Genomic DNA, 19,117 nt, shown 5'->3' with positions numbered 1-19,117 from the left:
AATGTATTTAACAAGTGGTGCACAAGCAATTGCATCCCTGACTGATGCCCACCTAGCCTTCCAAGAAGCGAGAGTGAGATGTGCCCCTATCCGCTTCAGAACTCCTTCAGCATGATGTCATATGGTATGGAATATCCATTTGGCCAGTTTAATTCAGCTACCCTAATTCTGTTCACTCCCAGCTCCGTAGGTCCTTCACTGCAAATGGCCTTGGCTCAGCAGCAACTATAACATCAGTGTGTTATCTCCAAAGAAAACAATTCCATCCCAGCTGAAACTAAGACAAATACTTTTGAAGCAACCTACGTATCTCTGAAAGTTTGACTGTATCTACCAGTCAGTGCTCAGCTTCACTGTACCCGTGCGTTGCTTCATTGTTGAGTTTGTCTTTCAGATATGATGGGGAATGCAGTTTGTTTATTGAGCAGTGGGTTTTGCCTTAGCTACTCACGCACTCTTGATTTTTTTTCTTCTGTGTTTTGTCTACTTTAAGGTCGTTTGTATGCAATGCAAACAGGGATGAAGATTGATAGTAAAACCCCAGAATGCCGCAAATTTTTATCTAAACTTATGGATCAGTTGGAAGCTGTAAGTAGAATTTACTGTTGTCCTCTGAAATTATTCATGATATTTTAATATTCATGGTATTTTAATGACTAATGAGGCTTCTCCAAATGCTGTCTTATCTCTGTCATCATTCTTTGATGCAACTGTTCTGTATGAGGACATACTGTAAAATTTGGGTTGTATGTAATTATAAATCAGCAGGAGAACTGGGAGGAGGTAAAACTGTGCATGTATGTGTATACATATGTATGGTTGTATATATATGTGTACGTAAGCATGCATGAATGTAAGTTTAACTTCCTGTTGAAGGTTTATATAATCCCTTTTGCTACTGCAGCAAACAAATCTGCCTTCAGTATTCGATTACTCTTGTTCAAATTATGAAAGATTAGAAAAACCTATAATTTAATCTCTGAATTACTGATGAAATTGTGACAGCTGGTGCTAAGACATACTTTTATGTAGCCAGGTGATGGAAAACAGGAGAGAATGTTTTGGAGCAGGTAAAATAAAGCATTTTGAGGGCTGGGAAGCTTGAGTATATTGACAAGTTGATGTATTAATAGTACAGTTATTTAATAGCAGCCATTTTCAGTCTGCCTGTACCAGCAGGGGGCACAAAGGGTGTTGCAGATCTGCTGTAATGGTTCTTGCAGCTTTCTCTGGCTTGCTGTAATTGATTATTTTAGAATTAAGACAGAAACTTACGACTGCAAATGATCCTGAATTATATAGTAGCAAAGAATAAAATGATGTAGATACATGTGAAAATTACTCAGTGTTTTTATTTACAAGAAGTTTCATACTGTTCTAAATCTGTGTAATTAAATATTAAATATTTTGTTTCAAATATATATATGTCCTGCAACATATGAAGTGTAATTTTGTTTTTCTTGTGTGCACCATAATTTGTAAAGTGAATAATTATTGAAAAGTATATTGAGTATGAGTTTGACAAAAGTCTACAGATTTGAAGTACTCTTTACAAAGTTTATTTTTCACTACTGAAATATTTTTTTAAAAAACATTCTATGTATTAAAAAGCTGACAACAGAATAGTATTATGGAAATACTGCTTGCATGATTGAATTTTCCTCATGCTCACTCTGAAAAATAACAGCCATTTAGATACTGTTTTTAAATCCTTTGGCAAAATAAAGACTACCGGTTAATATCATGCAGCGTTCCTGTTTTTGTCCTCTGAGGATGACCTGAGATTTCCTTATATTCAAACAGTAAGCCTATTCAGAAGCTGTAAATCCACCTGTTGTAACTGTTAGTGGGTTATTTGCTTTGCTGATTTTTATTAGGAAGCCTGGGGATTTTTGTAGTTCAACATCTTTGAAAAGAGGTCTTTCAAATGAAGTATACTGCTTAGTCTGAAAATTCCAGTAAATCCATAGGTCACTAGATCAGTTAAGGTGGGGCTTGGACTTGGTGAAAGATATAATGTACTGCTGTGAAATATTTTGCAGAAGAGATGGTATTTAATGACTCTGACCTTCAGTACCTTTACAAACCATACTTTATAATTTAAACTGTGCTTAATTGCGGCACATGCTTCAGAACACTTGGTCTTTTGGATAGTAAGGGGAAAAATATCTGTTGCTATTCCTTCAGAATATTACGGTTACATATCGTTGTGTTTGTTTTAAGATGCAATTTTTCTTTTAAAGGACTAGAAAATAGTATGAATAGCTACTTAATATTTTTCTCTCTAAAACAACGCGCTTTCTCTTTGGCATGGTGCTTTTAGCATTTGTTATGTTAGAAGTTGGAGATCTTAAAAATAAAGTGTTTATGGTTTCTCTTTTCAGTTGTACTAAATCAGCAGCTGCTTCTTGTGTGAGTTAGATTAAAGTGCTAGGGTCTAATAAGGTAATGAATGTATTTTTTTTCAACTTTTTTTTTCAGATGAAAAAACAATTTGGTGATAATGAAGCAATTACTCAGGAAATTGTTGGTTCTGCTCATGTGGAGAATTATGCTTTGAAAATGTTTTTATATGCAGACAATGAAGACAGAGCTGGGCAGTTTCATAAGTAGGTGAAAAATCTTTGTTGTAAGAATTAAGATATATCTAAGCTCTTGTTAATGTGACTGCAAGCAGGAATTGGGCATTCATCTTTCAGGAAGATCCATTTGTTACTATTTTGGTATCTAACTTGACCATTTAACTGGTATCCTTCATCTTGTGTTTTTGAAGTGGTTGCTCACGTACTGGTGAACCTTCTAAAACGTAATACTGAACGTAGACTGATACTGAACTTAGTTAAATATATAGAAATTGCATATTGAAATATTTGTGATGATGCATGTTATTTGAGTTACAGTGGTCACTACAGCACACTGATGATTTGGCTGGACTTTTTCCTAGGTAGTACAGGATGTCCAGTGTCCTATACTGAACATTCCAAATTAGAAACTAAGTGCAGAACTTATGACCTGCTTTAAAAATTACTGAAGAATTTTTCATAGTGATCATGAGACTTCTCAGTATACTTCTAAATACAGACATCGTGAAATAAATCCTGTAGCATCGGATTAAAAGAAAATATTAGTGAGAATTTATTTGAAACTAGCCGATTTAGAATACCAGTGGTTAAAAAGTGATCCTAGGAAGGTGATATTACCAAGTTAATGAAATGCTTTTTTTACAGAAACATGATAAAGTCCTTTTACACTGCCAGTCTCCTGATAGATGTTCTGACAGTTTTTGGGGAGCTCTCTGAAGAGGTAAGTATTAGAGATTTTGGTGTAAGTTGATTGCTTTTCCTAGCACAGTTGTAAGTTACTGTTATAGTTCTGCAACTTTTTGAAAATAGTTAATCAATATGAGCTTCATGTTACTAAATCATAAGAAATTGTAGTAAGCATTTCAAATTATATGAAATATTAGATAACAGTTGTCTTTTAGAAGATGCTTCATGTCTTAAAAATATACTAATAATATCGGTGATGCCTCATGGATGTAGGATTGTCAAATGAGAATGATTATAGGGAGAATTGTTGCAAGGTTCCTACCTTTTCCACCTTCCCCCTTTTCATCCTACAAGCAAGGTATTTAATGCTAATTATTGAGTTGGAATTATATACAATTTTAGCTAAAATAGATATTTTTTGTATTATAATAAATTTTACTATTAAAAGACGATATGTTAAGTTGGAAGGGCATTAATTTACTTCAAAAAAAAAAAAAAAAGGTTTGATGTCTGACCATTTGGACCTGAATATATCAAAAATACTGTCTAGCAAAGAAACACAGATTTGTTTTAGCATTCTTTAGCAAAACATTTGCAGTCAAACAAGTTTTCCAGAACTGGATGAACGAGATCACAATTCCTTTTATTAAAACATACTTAATAAAAGTTTTAAAGCAAACTTTTCAGTTAGTTGTCTCGTCAGCTCTCTGTTATTTGTGTTCCACAAGAGAATTAATATTGGATATGGTGGAGGAGATATTCTTAATAAAGTATTCCTTGTTCTGAGAATTAAAATGGAAGTGTTATTTGCTAAATAAATTGAATAAGAAACTCACTTTGGAAATGTAGTGGTATAGTTGATAACTTCTATCAAAGAGAAAAAAATAGGGAAAGTTACTACTGACTAGTAAAGACAATTTTCAAAAACTGCCGAAAGAAGGATAAAACCTTGAAAAATAAATAAGGAAAAGCAGCGATACTTAACAATCTGCAGCAAAATCTGCAAGTGCTGACCACATAAGTGCTTAATATTTGTCAGGCCAACTAAATCTGTATAGCTAATCAAAAAATATTTCTCATATGCATGAGTGCTATAGGATTCTCTTCTTCTTCTAGTAGACTTTCCTTAGAAACAAAAGTTCTTTTGCCTTACAAGCCCATAACAAGATTCTGGTTATGTTGGTCCCAAACTATTTAATGCCCTGTTTAGAATGAAGAGACTAGACATCCTATACAAAGATGCCTCACATGCAACCTTGCAATGAACAGCCTATTATTTCTTGCTGATGTCCTTCATCTGGTTTACGTAGTGTTGTAAAGATATTATATTAAAGTATTTTATATCTAGAATATCCTGTACATAACATTTTAGTCCACAGCTACACCAACCTTTCTGTTTTCATGGTTTCAAATACCTACTTGTAATTTAAAAGAATGTAATTTAAAAAAATCTAACTGTTCTGATTGGAATTTGCACTCTGTTTCAGATGATTATTTACTTCAGATTAAAATTATAAAGTGTATGGAGATGTATGTAAGAAACCTATCAGTAATTACTATGCAGTGCACTGTCTTCCACTCTAGATGATGTTTGTATTATTGATTTCCTTTTTCTGACATACTGTACTAATTGAAGATCTCTGCATTTTCATTTCATTCTGAGATCCTATTAGAGCTGTTATTTTTATACATGTTTTAATTCACTGATTAATTTCACATGCATTACCCTTAAATGAGCATCAAATGCTAGCATTTTAATAATCTCTTGTCTGGATGAAAAATACAGGTTTTAAAAAATTGCATTTTTTTTGCATGTGCACAGGTGGATGGAATATCCTAGATTCAATATTATTGCAAAAACGGAACGAGAAGTGATAGAAAAAATATATTCCATTCTACCAACCTGTTATGATACTTCCATGAATGCATTAAATCAAAGAAGTGAGTGATTAAAATAACTGGCCATTTACCTTTCCCAGAATGTTCAGCACAGAAAGTATGCCAGGTGGAAAGCAGCATACATTCATAACTGCTTGAAAAATGGAGAGACTCCTCAGCCTGGACCTATTGGAATGGAAGGAGAGACTTTTGGTATGTATTTCCATTTTTTCTTCTTAAGAGCTGAGGGCTCTTTCCTCTGTAGAAGAGATAAATCTGACTTGGTAGTGGACTGGCTACGTGGTGTTTTGGCTGATGCAAATTCAGATATTGTGATCAAATAGAGTATGTTGCAGTTTGACCACCAAGCTACTGGTTATCATTTTTTCCTTACCTTAAAGATACCTTTCATATTTGATCACTGGAATGGTGATCTTACCCACTGTCTTATGTTTCAGTCTTGGCGTAGCTATATTTCAAGTGAAGCATTATCAAACTTAGTCTTTCTTCAATGTGTGATCTTTTTCAAGGCAGCTTTTTGTTTGTTTGTTTTTAACTGCTGGTGCAGCTGCAGTGCGAGACCTACGGTGCAACTACATGTGCAAACATCACCACATCTTTGTAAGACAGATTCCACCAATTTCTTTAGAATACAGTGGAGAAGATATGGAAAAAAAAAGTCTTTGATAGTGGATGTTATAGCTTTAAATGAGTGATTTTTAGTGATTAAGTTTATAGCTATAGGAACTTTTTAAGAGCTCACCAGATTATGTACAATTATTTCTAATTGTGAAAAATATGTTTATAAGCAAAGACTACATTTCTTTTGCTAAAAAAAATTATTTATGCAACTCGTATACAATAACTGGTTCTCAGCAGCAGTAGACAGTCTTTTTTGTCATTTTCTTAATCCAAAGTAGCTGACTTATTCAGGACTGCAGAATAAAGTGTTATTGGAGGGAAAACAGAATTCAGACTTATAGCCTTAGTCTACATCACAGATCACTAAAAGCAGTACTGTGAAAAGATGAAGATTGTTGCTTTCATTGCCAACTAACATGTAAATGAAGAAACTAAATTTTAGCTAAATGAGCTAAAATTTACATCAGTGTTCATAGGAAGTCTACAATTTATCCAATTCAGCAAAGTCTTTCTATTAGTTAAGCTATACTTCATATAGTAAGATAATTTTTATCTTCTGAGCAGGTAAATGAAAATACCTCTTTCTGTTCATTTTTTGAATTTACCTCTGTAGTGTAGTTGGCCATAATGCTTTACACAACAAAGATAAAAAAAAAAAGTTTTGCTAATTATTTTTTTTATTAAAGATGCATATAAAACAAAGTGTCAGTTCTTACTTTGTGCATCATTAGAAGAAAAGAAACATTGTTTGAATGTACAACTGGACCTTCCCCATTCCTTTCTGCTTGCTCATTCTCTTCCTTCCTTTGCATGTGGAAAAAGTATGTTTAAACAGAGTGAAACTAGGTCTCTATAGCTTGACAAATTACCATTTTTTTCCAAAGTGTTATTTTCTTTGTGATTCTTGAAAACTATACTGTAACTCTAGGAGATGTTTTTACAGTAACATAGACATGCTTTGTATGGTTCTGCTGGATTTATGGATGTTTTGTCAGATTGCCACCATGGAAACTTTAAAATGACATGCATGAGTTATTAATGTATTTGGAATACAAGTTGTAGAGTACACATAAAGGTCACGTAGCAGTAGCCCCAGGTCATCAAAAAAGAGTTTATCCCAATGGGAAAATTAAAATTTTAATTTCTAATGGGACAAACTTCTTGAGTAGTCTCAGTATAGTTACAGTAAAATGTATCGTCACCAATTTCATTGCAATATATAACATTTTACATTTATATTGCAGAGTTCCAGGAAACCTTTATGTCCCAACTAGTTGAAAGAAAAGTATGTGAGCAGTGAAAGGATTTTGGTTTTTTTTCTCAACACAGTAGGAAAAAAAGAAAGAAAAGGGGAGAGAGAGAAGCAGTGTTCCAAAAAGAACCTTACGTTCTACAACTTTTAGCAACTTCTCAAGCTGGAGAGAGACATTACAGGACAATGAGGAAAATAATTTTTTTTCAAAATAGAATTAGTAGATGATGGCAAAAAATGTATGTTTATAAATCTCTAAAATACTTACAAATAAATTTTGTTAGTTTTCAATTTAGTGCTCTGGGATGTTGAATTTAGGTTACGTTTGGTGCTTCATTACTCTGGACAATATATTTCTGTATACTATAAGGCATAATCATTTGTAATATAAGACATTCCAATCAAGACAAAATGGGGGAAACATTTGCACTCAACATACAGTCTTGTCATATAAAGCATGTGTCCCTATGTACTGATGATGTAGATTAGTTACTTATCTTATCCTGTCAGCCCCTAAACTCCTGGTTTCAAAATACAGATGTCTCTGATTTTAATTAACAATCTGATCAATTATTGGATTTTGCTGTCTCTGTTTTTTGCAATGTGGATAAAAAAAATTATGTAGTAATTAAAAATACAGTCTATTAAGACAAACTGATAGTAATATTTTGCTGAGGCCAATTTTAAATTTCCAAATGTGTCCAAATTCAGTGTGTGTTTGTATAGTAAGATAATAGAAACATAATTCAGGTTAGATTTTGTTTTTAAAATAGTGGAGAATGGATTGCTTTCACTGAAGATTTTCTGAGCATGTTAAACATCTGTTATATTTGCAGCTTCTGGCACAGTTCATATCAAAGCATAAAAGTTAACTTTTTGAGGTTTGTTCCACTTCTGCATGTCTACCTTCTGCTTATTTCTGTGAATTAAGTTTTATCTCAAAATCACTAGCAGTTTGAGGCAATGAGATTTACCAGAAATTTAATAGATTTAATCCATAAGGTTAACAAGGAATGCCTTTAGACCTTGAGAATCTTTTATGCTTATAGAATTATCTTTGGACATTTTGTTTTAGAACCAGGGATATCAGCCTTATTCCAGAATGTCTTAGCTTTAATAATTAAACAGCAAAAAAATAGTGTGTGTGTGTACCGTGGCTCTGAGGAAAATCTGAAGATCCCATGGATCCATTATACTAGGATCCAAGCACAAAGTCTGATGAGGTTCCAAGACAAGAAACTTGACTAGAGCTGAAAATGAATGCGAAGCAATTGTGTCACTCTTTTACAGGCCAGTACTACTTTTTGAGATGTTAATTCTCTAATTTTCAGTGTGCATTCTCTAGAAATGTGTATATTTCTCAATAATTGTTTGGATATTCTTATCACAGAACTTATGAGCAATTTGTTGAATTAAAAATTCTTTTCCACCACCCTGAAAACCTTTTATTTACCGCTACTATTAAAACTGTTCAGGAATACTGCAAGGACATAAGTCAACATGGTCTTAATATTTAATATTTGATTAATAATATTTTAAATATTTACTTTACAGAAAGAATACTTACTACACTTCGACATTTGGGCACTCTAAATACCTAATAAGCATTTATTTAAACAAAGCTACTTTTATTTTTAATACTGTTCAACATTTGATAATTGCACAATGAGCAAACATTTGAGCTTGATCTTCATGCATATGCCTGAATAAAAGTATATTTACCTCTTGTGAATTTACCTCTTGTGAATTTACCTCTTACAGGCATTTGTATTAAGGATAGCAAAAACATTTTTATTTTTTTACTTTTGTAACATTGCCAGACTTCAACCAATTGAGTTCCTATCTTCCATGGCCAGTACTGCCTATGGTTTTGGTTTTTTTTCAGTTTTGTTTTTCGTTTTATTAATTTCAGTCACTATTATTGTTTCTGAAAAGAGATTAGAGAGAATGAGATGGATAGTCTTTGTGAGGGCTTAAAACTTGGAGAAAGAAGTTGGATGTTTTTGCTTTCCTATTTTCTCAGAGATGGGCTTTTCCTGTCTCTAAGAAAATCTGCCTGTATTTGGCCCAAGTTCTGAGCTTTTGTGAAATTGCAATTTACACATACTTGGACTTGCTAGACTTTTACAACAGAATTCTCCAAAAGTTCCACATGCATGGGGAATCCTAAGGCAGAGAGAACTTTCCTGCAGTTGTATCTCAGATCCAGTGTGGATAGGAAGCTGGCATTTACAAGTCTCTAGACTGGCCTGGATTAGGAAAAAGCTTCCAGACTCACAAACAGCAGATACACAAGTCCAGACATGGAGGATGGTCTGGTAGAGACAACCAGGAAGGAGAAGAGGAAAAAAAGGTAGCAGTGAAAAATTAGGCAATCCTGGGTGAGGAAATTAGGAGGCGGTGGAAATTAAGTGGAGTTGGGTAGCATTCCGCTTTTGCAGGAGTAACTAAAGACCGTGAACTAGCCACTGAGGAACTTTGAAGATGATACTCAGAATGCCTTGGTGAAAAGATCACAAGGTAGTTTAAGACATAGGCAAGTGTGGGGCAAGGGATTGCAGATATGGAAGAAGAAGTACTAATAGAAAAATGGAACCGAAGAGACAGATAAGGGCCGTAGGAAGCCATAGGGGTCAGAAAAAAGAGTTTTAAGTCTGGGCAAGAAATTTGGGGTCATTTATTTTAATTGTGGTACTGTGTACAGTGAAAGCATGTTTTTTCCCGCCCCTCATTCTCAAAAGCAGATTTCCTTTTAACTTTGCCAAATCAAAAATAAGTGATTTTGTTTATTAAATGTTCTATATTGCATTGTGATGGTTTCCATTTTTCTACTAACTAGGAATGTTTATAAAAGGCGTTTGGACAAAAGAGTTGGATTCACTTCTGTTTTATGTCATCTTGACAGATCTTGAAAGAGAAGAGGCAGGGTCATCTTCTCACCAGAGTGGAACAAATCAACCAACTTCATCATCATCTACGTATGAAGCTAACAACACACCAACTAGTAATTTCACTGGCATACATGTACCACCAGGTGCCCATGCACCAGCCAATACTCCAGCTGAAGTACCTCATAACACAGGTATATGACAATCACATGCAAAGAATTTATGCCTTTATTAAGAGGCAAAGAATTTATGCCTTTATTAAGAGGCAAGCTCTATCATAGCCTTCTTTCCATCAGATATAAAATAAAATAATGTAGATGTTTTATGGCAAAAGCAATCTCATACAGTAACACTGTAAAAATGCCATAGGAAATATACTGCTAGATGTATTGACACCTCCATCTTGTTTTCTATCAATTTTGGCCCCAAAACATGTTCCTTAAAAGTCGAAGTTGTTCCCAGTAGCTGCATTAAAGAGAAAAAAAAAAAGATTTTATTTTTAGATACTTGTGAATGTACAATTTTTCCACCTCCCGTTGCCATATAAAAATAATAATAATATTAGCAAGTGAGAAGCTCTAGGTTTCAATCTTGATGATCATTTGATTGTTGAGATGTATTTTTGTATTAAAAGAAGATGTATTTCTCACACATCCCCTCCCCTTATTTAAAGAATGTAATTTTAAGAATGTTTCACCCTATTAAAAGTTCAGGATGCTCTTTATTTCAGTTTTATCAAAGGGAAATCCTTCAGATAGTTGTTTGTTGTTTTTTCTGGGGGGAAAGTAAGGGGGAGGAAGAAGGGAAATCTGGGGGGATGGTGTTTTATGTATTCTGTCTAAGTAAATGTTTTACTGTTTGTTTTTGCCAGATCTGAAAACTATGGAATATGTTTCTTGCTGAAATACATTTTTTTGCATTACTTATTTTTAACCTCACCGTGTTGTTTCTTCTAGCAGCAATGTTTCCCTTTCAAATCTAGCTTCTATATTCTCACCAATTGTTTCCAAAGGAATTAGGGAGGACTTTGCTTGCTGCTAAGTATAAGATCGCAGACATGAGCCTTTAGAAATAGTTTCTATATAGTATTAAGAGGTGGCATATAAACCTCCAGTTAAAAGAGTTCAGTCATACTGTTCCTTAACAGATTTTTCTCAGTACACTAGGGAAAACCATATATTTTTGGACTAATATTTTCTTAATTTGTTTAACACTTGAAAGTTAAATTTCTGTGAAATATTGTACTGATAACATGAGTGAGAGCCTGTAAATTCTTCATGTTGTTTTATAAAACATTCCTAGTCAGCAGTGTTTTAAGATTATTTGCTACAAACTTTAAGACATTAGAAGCCATCTACTGCTTAAGTTAAAAATTATTGAATAATTGTGTTTACCTTTCTTATTTTCATACTTTCTTGGTGTACTACTAAAGTCTATAAACAGAAGTAACCCTGTTCCAATTGTCTGCATTGATTTACAGGAGTGACGACTAATACCATTCAACCTTCTCCTCAAAATATTCCTCCAGTAGATCCTTCCCTTTACAGTGCTCAGTCTGCAGGTAAGATGGTGGCATTTGTATTGTCCACACATGAATGTGCTGTGTGGTTTGTGCCTCTCCCTGCCTCCTACAGCTTCCTCATAGTTTAATTATTTGCAACGCTTACAAGAAGTTTGAGAAATAAAGTCACCATTACCAGAATGCTAACAGTTCATAAATGTTAAAAAGAATGGATATCATCTAAATATTGTATTTTTCTGATAATGTTATCAGATTTTTTTAACTTTTTTTTTTTTTTTTTTTTTTTTTTACTTTTCAAGCCAATAAGCTGGCATTGTGTTAGCTTTCTCCATTGTTGTTTCTCAGATAAGGTTTGGTGTACTCAACAAAGTCTGTATTCCTGATAACCTTTCTAAATTCTATTTTTGGTAATTAGTACACATTCTCTTTCCTTAAAATTACTTCTTCAGGGTTAATTTGTAAATTATTTGTTCATTTCAATGAATAATCAAGAGAAACATTCCAGTGGTGGTTTTTATTGCAATGTACTTGCTGTGTTCTGTACCAGCAGCGCATGTTGATTATAAGTAAACTTTATATTAAACAAAATAGTACAGTGAAGCATTGCTGATGATCTTATTTTGATTTATCATTGAATCAAGGTTTTTATCCTTTAGATGTAATTTCTCTTTGATGTAGAGACACTACTAACCTATATTGTGTGAATTTTACTTCTGTCTTTAAAAATGGCAGCTCCACTGAAAAAGCATTTTAATCAGTGGAATGCTACAGTAGGAATTCATTGTTTAACTTGAGTTCAGTCATTTGTCATAAGAATGCTTAAGGATGTGAAGACCTAATATATTAAGGAGCTATTTTTGTCAAAGGTACCTTAAGAAGAAAAATGACAATAATTGTCTTTATATTCAGATTTGCTTTTAGCGTTCTCTTGAATAATGAAAGGTACATCTTATTGTTTCTGTCTGGCATATTAATGTCTCTTGTTACAGTTAGCTCACTTTATTGAGAACTTCTAACCAATCACTGAACCATTTAATCTTGGTGATGGCTTTGCAGTTTTGGGGTTGTGGCGGGAGTTTTGGTCGCTACTTAATGAAAACAGCTAAAGATTTTATTTAATATTTAGCATAAGAACTGCTAGTTAAAAAGCAAGTTTGGCAGCAAAGCTTTCATACTTAATCAACTGATCGTGATAATCTAGACGGTTATTCTAAAAGGTTTTTTTGATAAACTACTATAAAAATTCTGGTCATAGTTGTTTATTGGTTTGAATATTTAATTCTAAATGACAAAAATGTCAATTTTGAATTAAATTTTAAATCTTTAAGTATTAGAAGTTAAATTATTTGGTGTCTGGATAGTGTATCAGTACATTGTTCCCTCTAGCCTGTAATAACTTGATTCAATAAACATATAAATAAAAATGAAAATGAATTGAGTGAATTAAGATACTCTGTGCTTCTGATAATTTATAACTGTTCTACTGTAATTAGGATATTAATATCCTTCCTAAGCATAGCGATGAATCTTTAAATTGATCTAGTATGAGTATTTGCATGCCTACATTCCTCCTCTGTACATCTCTTGTTGTATCACTACAAGTTTGGATCTTGTAACAGCATAAGATGTTAGATACTTATGAGAATGTTTCGGAAACATATACCCTTGTGGGAAGTGATAAGGCTCATGCAAAACCATGGATGTGAAAGCTTAGAAAATAAGCTGTCAGTTGTGCAGGAGCTTGAGAAGGTATGTACATTTTATATTGTAACAATTCTGTTTGCCTGCATAGAATTAAGCATCTTGAGAGCAATGGAAGGCATGGTTCCTTGCCTGTCTCCATCCTGCCACACATGCCTGATGATTCCCAAAACATACTTCCTTCAGATAGTAAGAACAGCATTGTCATTCTCCACCTACTGCTAAGGATCTCCTTTTATACCCAAAATACTGTGCTCCATTATAGCCTGTTCCTTCTCCTGTATGTAGATTAGGAAATGTCAGTATTTCACAACAGACTTGCTAAACTGGGAACCCTTTCCAGTTCCTGAATTGCAAGATATATTATAGCTGTCTTGGCAGCATATTGAGGTTATGCCTTGATAAGCACTGTTCCTATGGAACTGAAGTTGCCTTAGGGAGAGAAGGGGAGAAAACTGTTTCTCTCCAGCTGATCCATACAGCTAGTAGAATGCAATGATTTGCTCCAGGATTTAGACAAAACTTCTGTATAAATATCTGTATAAATTAAACATGCCTGAAAATATTTGACATTGAGAGCAGATGGCACAGAACAGCTCACATCCATACGATTAGACTTTTAAACCTTCTAAACAAGGTAGTTAATCAAGGCTGCCAATATTGAATGGTCTTTAGCATGTTCTAACCATGAATCTTGCCCAGGAACTGTTTGGGAAAGTGATAATTGTCATAGGCCAAAACCAAACAGCAATCTGTTCCAGCAGTTCAACAGTGCAGAGTCAAGTTCAAGTGCTGAGACACATTCCCTGGCACTGTTTAATGTACTAGTATAGACGTAGCCAAACAGGATATTCCACATACTCCTGGAAGACTCTGTGGTAGGAAGATCAAATGTATATTTTTAAAATAAATTATATATTTTCTTTCTAACCCATAACATGGGAAAAGCAATCTGATTAATGCTTATGTGGAGAAGACTGGAATATTTATCAAAAGAAAATTTAGTTAGAATATTCCTTTGATTTTAGTTAGCACAAATCCTGCAATAAGAGCCTTGTCTTATGAGAGCAGATCTTAGAGTTTTACACTGGCTTTTGAAAATATCAAAGCTTCTTCAGTTCAAGCAGAGCATACTATGTCTGCTAACAAAATGCAGAGCTATATAGAACTTTGTATTATATGCTCATGAAATTCTCTGGTCTAATTCATTTTAAAAATTTGTTAACTCTAGATTTTGCTAACACTAAATTCATTCATAATTGTACTACACAGAGGTTTTTATAAGGTGTTCTTACATTAGTGTATGCTTCCTTCCACAGGTGGCATAGTATAGAGAAACCATTTGTCCATTCTGGTTGCATTTATAATAATGTTTGCTTTTCCATGCAGAGTAGAAGTAATAAACACATTTTATGTGTTTTCATGATCTTCGGAAAAATTCTTTGAGGAATTATCTTGAATGTCTTACTTGCTTTAATAGGAAAAAAAAGAGCATCAGATTTTGATAAACATTAATTATATTTGCCATCACTATATTTACATACCAATTTACACTGATATTATTAAAATATTCTTTAACCAACTGCCTTGTATTTGGACAATTTCATGAAATGGAAAATAGAATGAATAGGAAAGGATATCAGGGAGATGCAGATACATCATATAAAATACGTTAATATAAAGGTGCTTTCTTTCTCAACATAATTTTCAGCATACCCAGTAAAATTGACTTTTTGTTTTTACTTTGAGTTTCTATTAAACTAAAACAGTAATGGTTTTTAACATTAGTTATGGATTCCATTTGTCTGTCAGGTTGGAATTAAGTGTGATTACTAATGATTTCAAATGGGAGTTTCAGGATGAGTGCAGTATACTTTTTCCCATCTCACAGATCGATTGAGGTTGGAAGGGAATTCTAGGTCCATCTGGTCCCACCCCCCTGCTCAAGCGGAGCCACCTACAGCACATTGCTCGGGATCATATCCAGGTGGCTTTTAAAGATCCCCAAGTAGGGAGACTCCACAGTCTTTCTGGACAACCTATGGCAGTCATGGCCACTCTCACAATCAAAAATGTGTTCCCTAAGATGCACATTGGAACTTTCTGTGTTTTAGTTTGTGCCTGTCGTCTCTGCTCTAGTCACTGAATACCACCAGAAGAGCCTATGGACTCTGTCTTCCTTACTGATGCCCTTCATTTATTTATCTGTACTGATAAGATCCCTCTGAACTTTTTCTTCCCTGGGTTGAAGAGTCCCATCTCTCTCGGCTTTTCCTCATATGAAAGATGCTCCAGTCTCATTATCAGCTTCATGGCCCTTCATTGTATTCTCCATTAGCTCCATGTCTCACTTTGTGCTGGAGAATTCAGAATTGGGCAGAATTGAGGATGTAGCCTCACCAGTATTAAGTAGATGGAAAGAATTACTTCCTTTGATCAGCTGACAATGCTTCTCCCAGTGCAGATAAAGATACCATTAGCCAGCCTTCTTTGCAAGATCATGTTTCTGGCATGTGTTCCTTATGGCCGCTGAGACCCCCAGGATGTTGTTCCTTTTCTGCAAAGCTCTTAAACAATGTATGAACCAAAGTTATTTACTAACTTTTGAGGTGATACTTTCAATTTTAGTACAGATATTGTAGTTAAATTTTGCATTATTTTGAAAATTTTAGAAAGCAGCTGTTTGATTTCTGTTCTACCTGTCCATTGCGAGGTGCTGACTTCAATAGGAGCTGAGGCCACTGAACACGTCAAAAGATCAACACTTTGTGTAAACTTTGGTTTATAAATTTGAAGTTAATTTTTTTCACTCAAGTTATGTCATAATAGCATTTGAAGTAGATTTCATAATAAATAAATCGTTATGCCAGCAAAACATTAGTAGAGCTCGTACTGCAAAAATAAGATTAGACTGGTGAATTTAGGCTTCCTTCCAATAAATTAGTTGAATAGTGGACTGATGCCTTGGCCTGGTTTTAAAGAATGATTTTGTAGTTTCTTTTGGCATCACAGCATAAAGCCACTTTGAGAGGAACTTGGTCTTTCAGATTTCTTAAAGATGTTCAGTAATGTGGTCACAGATTGACCCCAGCTGCTTTTAGTCTGTGACTTTATTTAAGTTACAAAATAACCTAAGTTGTGCTCATATTTATGCATTCCCTCACACATATTTACCCATGTTTGTGTATTTTAAGAGATTTTAATGTGGTTTCACTTATTTGGCAGTAAACTAATATACATTGCAGTGAAAACGAGCCCACTGAGCTGTCATGTGCCGCAATGCTCAGAAGTTATTTTGTGGTCAGATTTATTTATTGAAGGGAAAATAAATGATTTTCTAGTGTGCATTAAAAAAAAGAAAAGAAAAAGATAAAATTAATCTTGAAAACACTTAGCGTCCTGCTATTTACTAGGGTATGGTTGTTTTAAAAAGCAGCAAACAGTCTAGTTTTTAATATTCCCGAATTTTTCCCTTTTATTTGTTCAAAAGCTGTCTTTGAATAGTAAGATTGGGAAAGGGAAAAGCAAATATAAAAACATTTCCTGATAAGAACTTAGATACTTCAGTAAATGTTCTCACAGTATTTCTAACAAGAGTTTTATCTTGAAAGAAAAAATCTGGCTAACTATGATTGTACCTTATAAAATGCACTGTAGTATATTCATGTCCTTGCTTAAGATGAAAAAGCTATACTTACAGAACTAGCCCTTTCTTTAACTAATTTTATACCAAATCCTGTGGTACATTTGAAAGTACATTTCTTCTCAATCCGTGGCATCTTTTTATTGATAATTAAATGCTGTGTTGAAAATCTATTAAATAAAGAGCTATTAGTTTATAGTATTGCATGTTATTATTTAAGTGTGCTCATTAAAATCAAATCTTTTACAAGTTAAGTTGTTCTGAAGTAAATATTTTATAAGTCCCTACTATTGTTTTTAGTGAATGCATGTGTTGTAATTATGTCAATGAAGTATTCTAATGACACTTAATTGTTTTATACTTCGTCATGAGAATATTTTTTTCCAGTATTAAAAAAAAAATTGGGAAATGTAGTAGGATCAATGCTGTTTCTAGTTAACTTACCTAAAATTGTAACATGAACATTACTTGGGTAAAACAGAAATATAATATGTGCAAAAAACATCTCAATGAGAACATATTGAAAATCTATTCCAGTGTAGAGGGAACAGTTTCTAACTAAGGTTGTATTATTTCTGAAGAAGAGAGCAAACTAATTATATCGTAGCACAAAAAAAACTTTCCTTGTTTCTTGCAGGTGGTTATATGATTACAGATATCTTATTGTTAAAATGTTCTTTTTTTGCTACTTTAGCTAGAGAACGAATCTTTCTCAAAGGTATTGACTTACTTCTGGAAGGCACTGGATTATATAAAAGAACAATGTTTTGAAAGGGTCTCTGATTTCTTAAAATATCAGCAGCAAAGAAGTGATGTTCATAATATTACAAGTATCATCCTGCTTTTTTTTAATATTACTGCAAATGTAAGTAAAACATAATAATGTTATAATTATGTTTTTGCAGGGGAAGTTCGTTTGACTCCAGAGGACTTTGCCAGAGCTCAAAAATACTGCAAATATGCTGGCAGTGCTTTACAGTATGAAGATGTGAGCACTGCTGTGCAGAATCTCCAGAAGGCTCTCAAGTTACTGATCACGGGCAAAGAATAAAGCCTTTAATCCAACAGATTCATGTCGTTTGCCTAAAGAACTAACAACTTATTACTGTACCAGTTAGGGGAGTGGAAATATACAGAAGCTCACCATCTCATCACCTATGATAATGAAATCACTCTTTCAGTGTCAGTAGGACGCTTCATTTTTAAAACAGTGGAGCTAGGAGCATATGAATGCAGTTGTTTGATGTAAGCAAAATACTAAAGAATGTACTGTGAACACTGCTGAAGCAGTAGAATTCATGTTTCAATATTTCAATATTTAGATTATCAGTATGGGAAATCTCAAATCTGCAAAAAGGTTGAACATAACAATGTTCTGTTGAAATTCTGGCTCTGCTTTCATTTTTTTCAAACAATTATTTAAGAAGTTTAAATAGCTTTAAAATGGTAACAAAATTCACGACTTCCTCCAGAAAAGAAAGCATGTAAGAAGACTGACACATACACAATGGGAAGGACTTTTTTCCATACCTAAATTATTTGAGTATCATCTGAGACATAAAGTTAAGCAGGACTTGAGGTTATTTGTATATTATTTTAATACATGCACTGAAAACATTTCTTGATACATCAAGGAGAGTAATTTTGATTGCATTCCAACCCATCCACCAACAACTGAGTGGACTGCTGCATGCAGTCTTGATCACTGATTCTTTGCATGAACACTGGGAATTTTGTATATGTGTGGTTAACTAAGAGAAAGTACTAATATTTAGTGGAGATGATCCTGAAACCAGGGACAGAGATGCTAAACAGCGTGAACTTTTAGGGAGATTTACTTCATAGATGTTTCATCTCTTTAATAAACTGAATCAAAGGACAGTTCAACCATTTGGTTCATCTTTGGTATTAGTGATCTAGAAGTTTGTATTCCCAGCTAATATTCTTTCTGTCTGCTATGTTGTGGAGGCTATTTGGACTTGGGAACTAATTAAAATATCTTGGAAATAGAATTTTGAGTCTTTTTTAAGTGTGCTCCTGCTATTTTAGGGCTCTTGGTTGTTAAGAATTCATCCTTGCAGTTTGAAAGACTAAGTAGTCTTTTAACTGGCATGACATAGGAATTGAGTACACCACAAAGTATGTCTGATTTATGTAATATCTTTTAACATTGGATTGTCTGATATGTCTGTCTTTCCAAGCTGTTGGATCGAATGCATATCATTTGTAACTGCACTGTTTTTGCAGCATCTTAAATGTGTCTGAAACTAGAAGCAAAAAGTTGAGGAAAATAAAATCAAGCATAAGCATGCATTAAAACCT

The 19,117-nt window shown here is 33.7% G+C and overlaps 1 protein-coding gene across 1 annotated transcript in view; it reads left to right on the top strand.

Annotated features, from left to right (window-relative positions):
* VTA1 (vesicle trafficking 1) overlaps positions 1 to 17,864 on the top strand; it is a 28,325-nt gene extending 10,461 nt beyond the window's left edge. The window contains exons 2-8 of the mRNA XM_010707260.4: positions 494 to 588; positions 2,482 to 2,609; positions 3,228 to 3,303; positions 5,249 to 5,360; positions 9,947 to 10,123; positions 11,410 to 11,490; positions 17,701 to 17,864. Of these exons, the coding sequence (XP_010705562.2) occupies positions 494 to 588; positions 2,482 to 2,609; positions 3,228 to 3,303; positions 5,249 to 5,360; positions 9,947 to 10,123; positions 11,410 to 11,490; positions 17,701 to 17,846 (815 nt within the window). The 3' untranslated portion in view covers positions 17,847 to 17,864. The remainder of the gene's footprint in view (positions 1 to 493; positions 589 to 2,481; positions 2,610 to 3,227; positions 3,304 to 5,248; positions 5,361 to 9,946; positions 10,124 to 11,409; positions 11,491 to 17,700) is intronic.
* The last annotated feature ends 1,253 nt before the right edge of the window (positions 17,865 to 19,117 follow it).

Source organism: Meleagris gallopavo, chromosome 2 (genome assembly GCF_905368555.1).
Source record: "Meleagris gallopavo chromosome 2, MGAL_WU_HG_1.1, whole genome shotgun sequence".
Lineage (NCBI taxonomy): Eukaryota > Metazoa > Chordata > Aves > Galliformes > Phasianidae > Meleagris > Meleagris gallopavo.
This window is presented reverse-complemented; position numbering and strand designations above follow the sequence as displayed.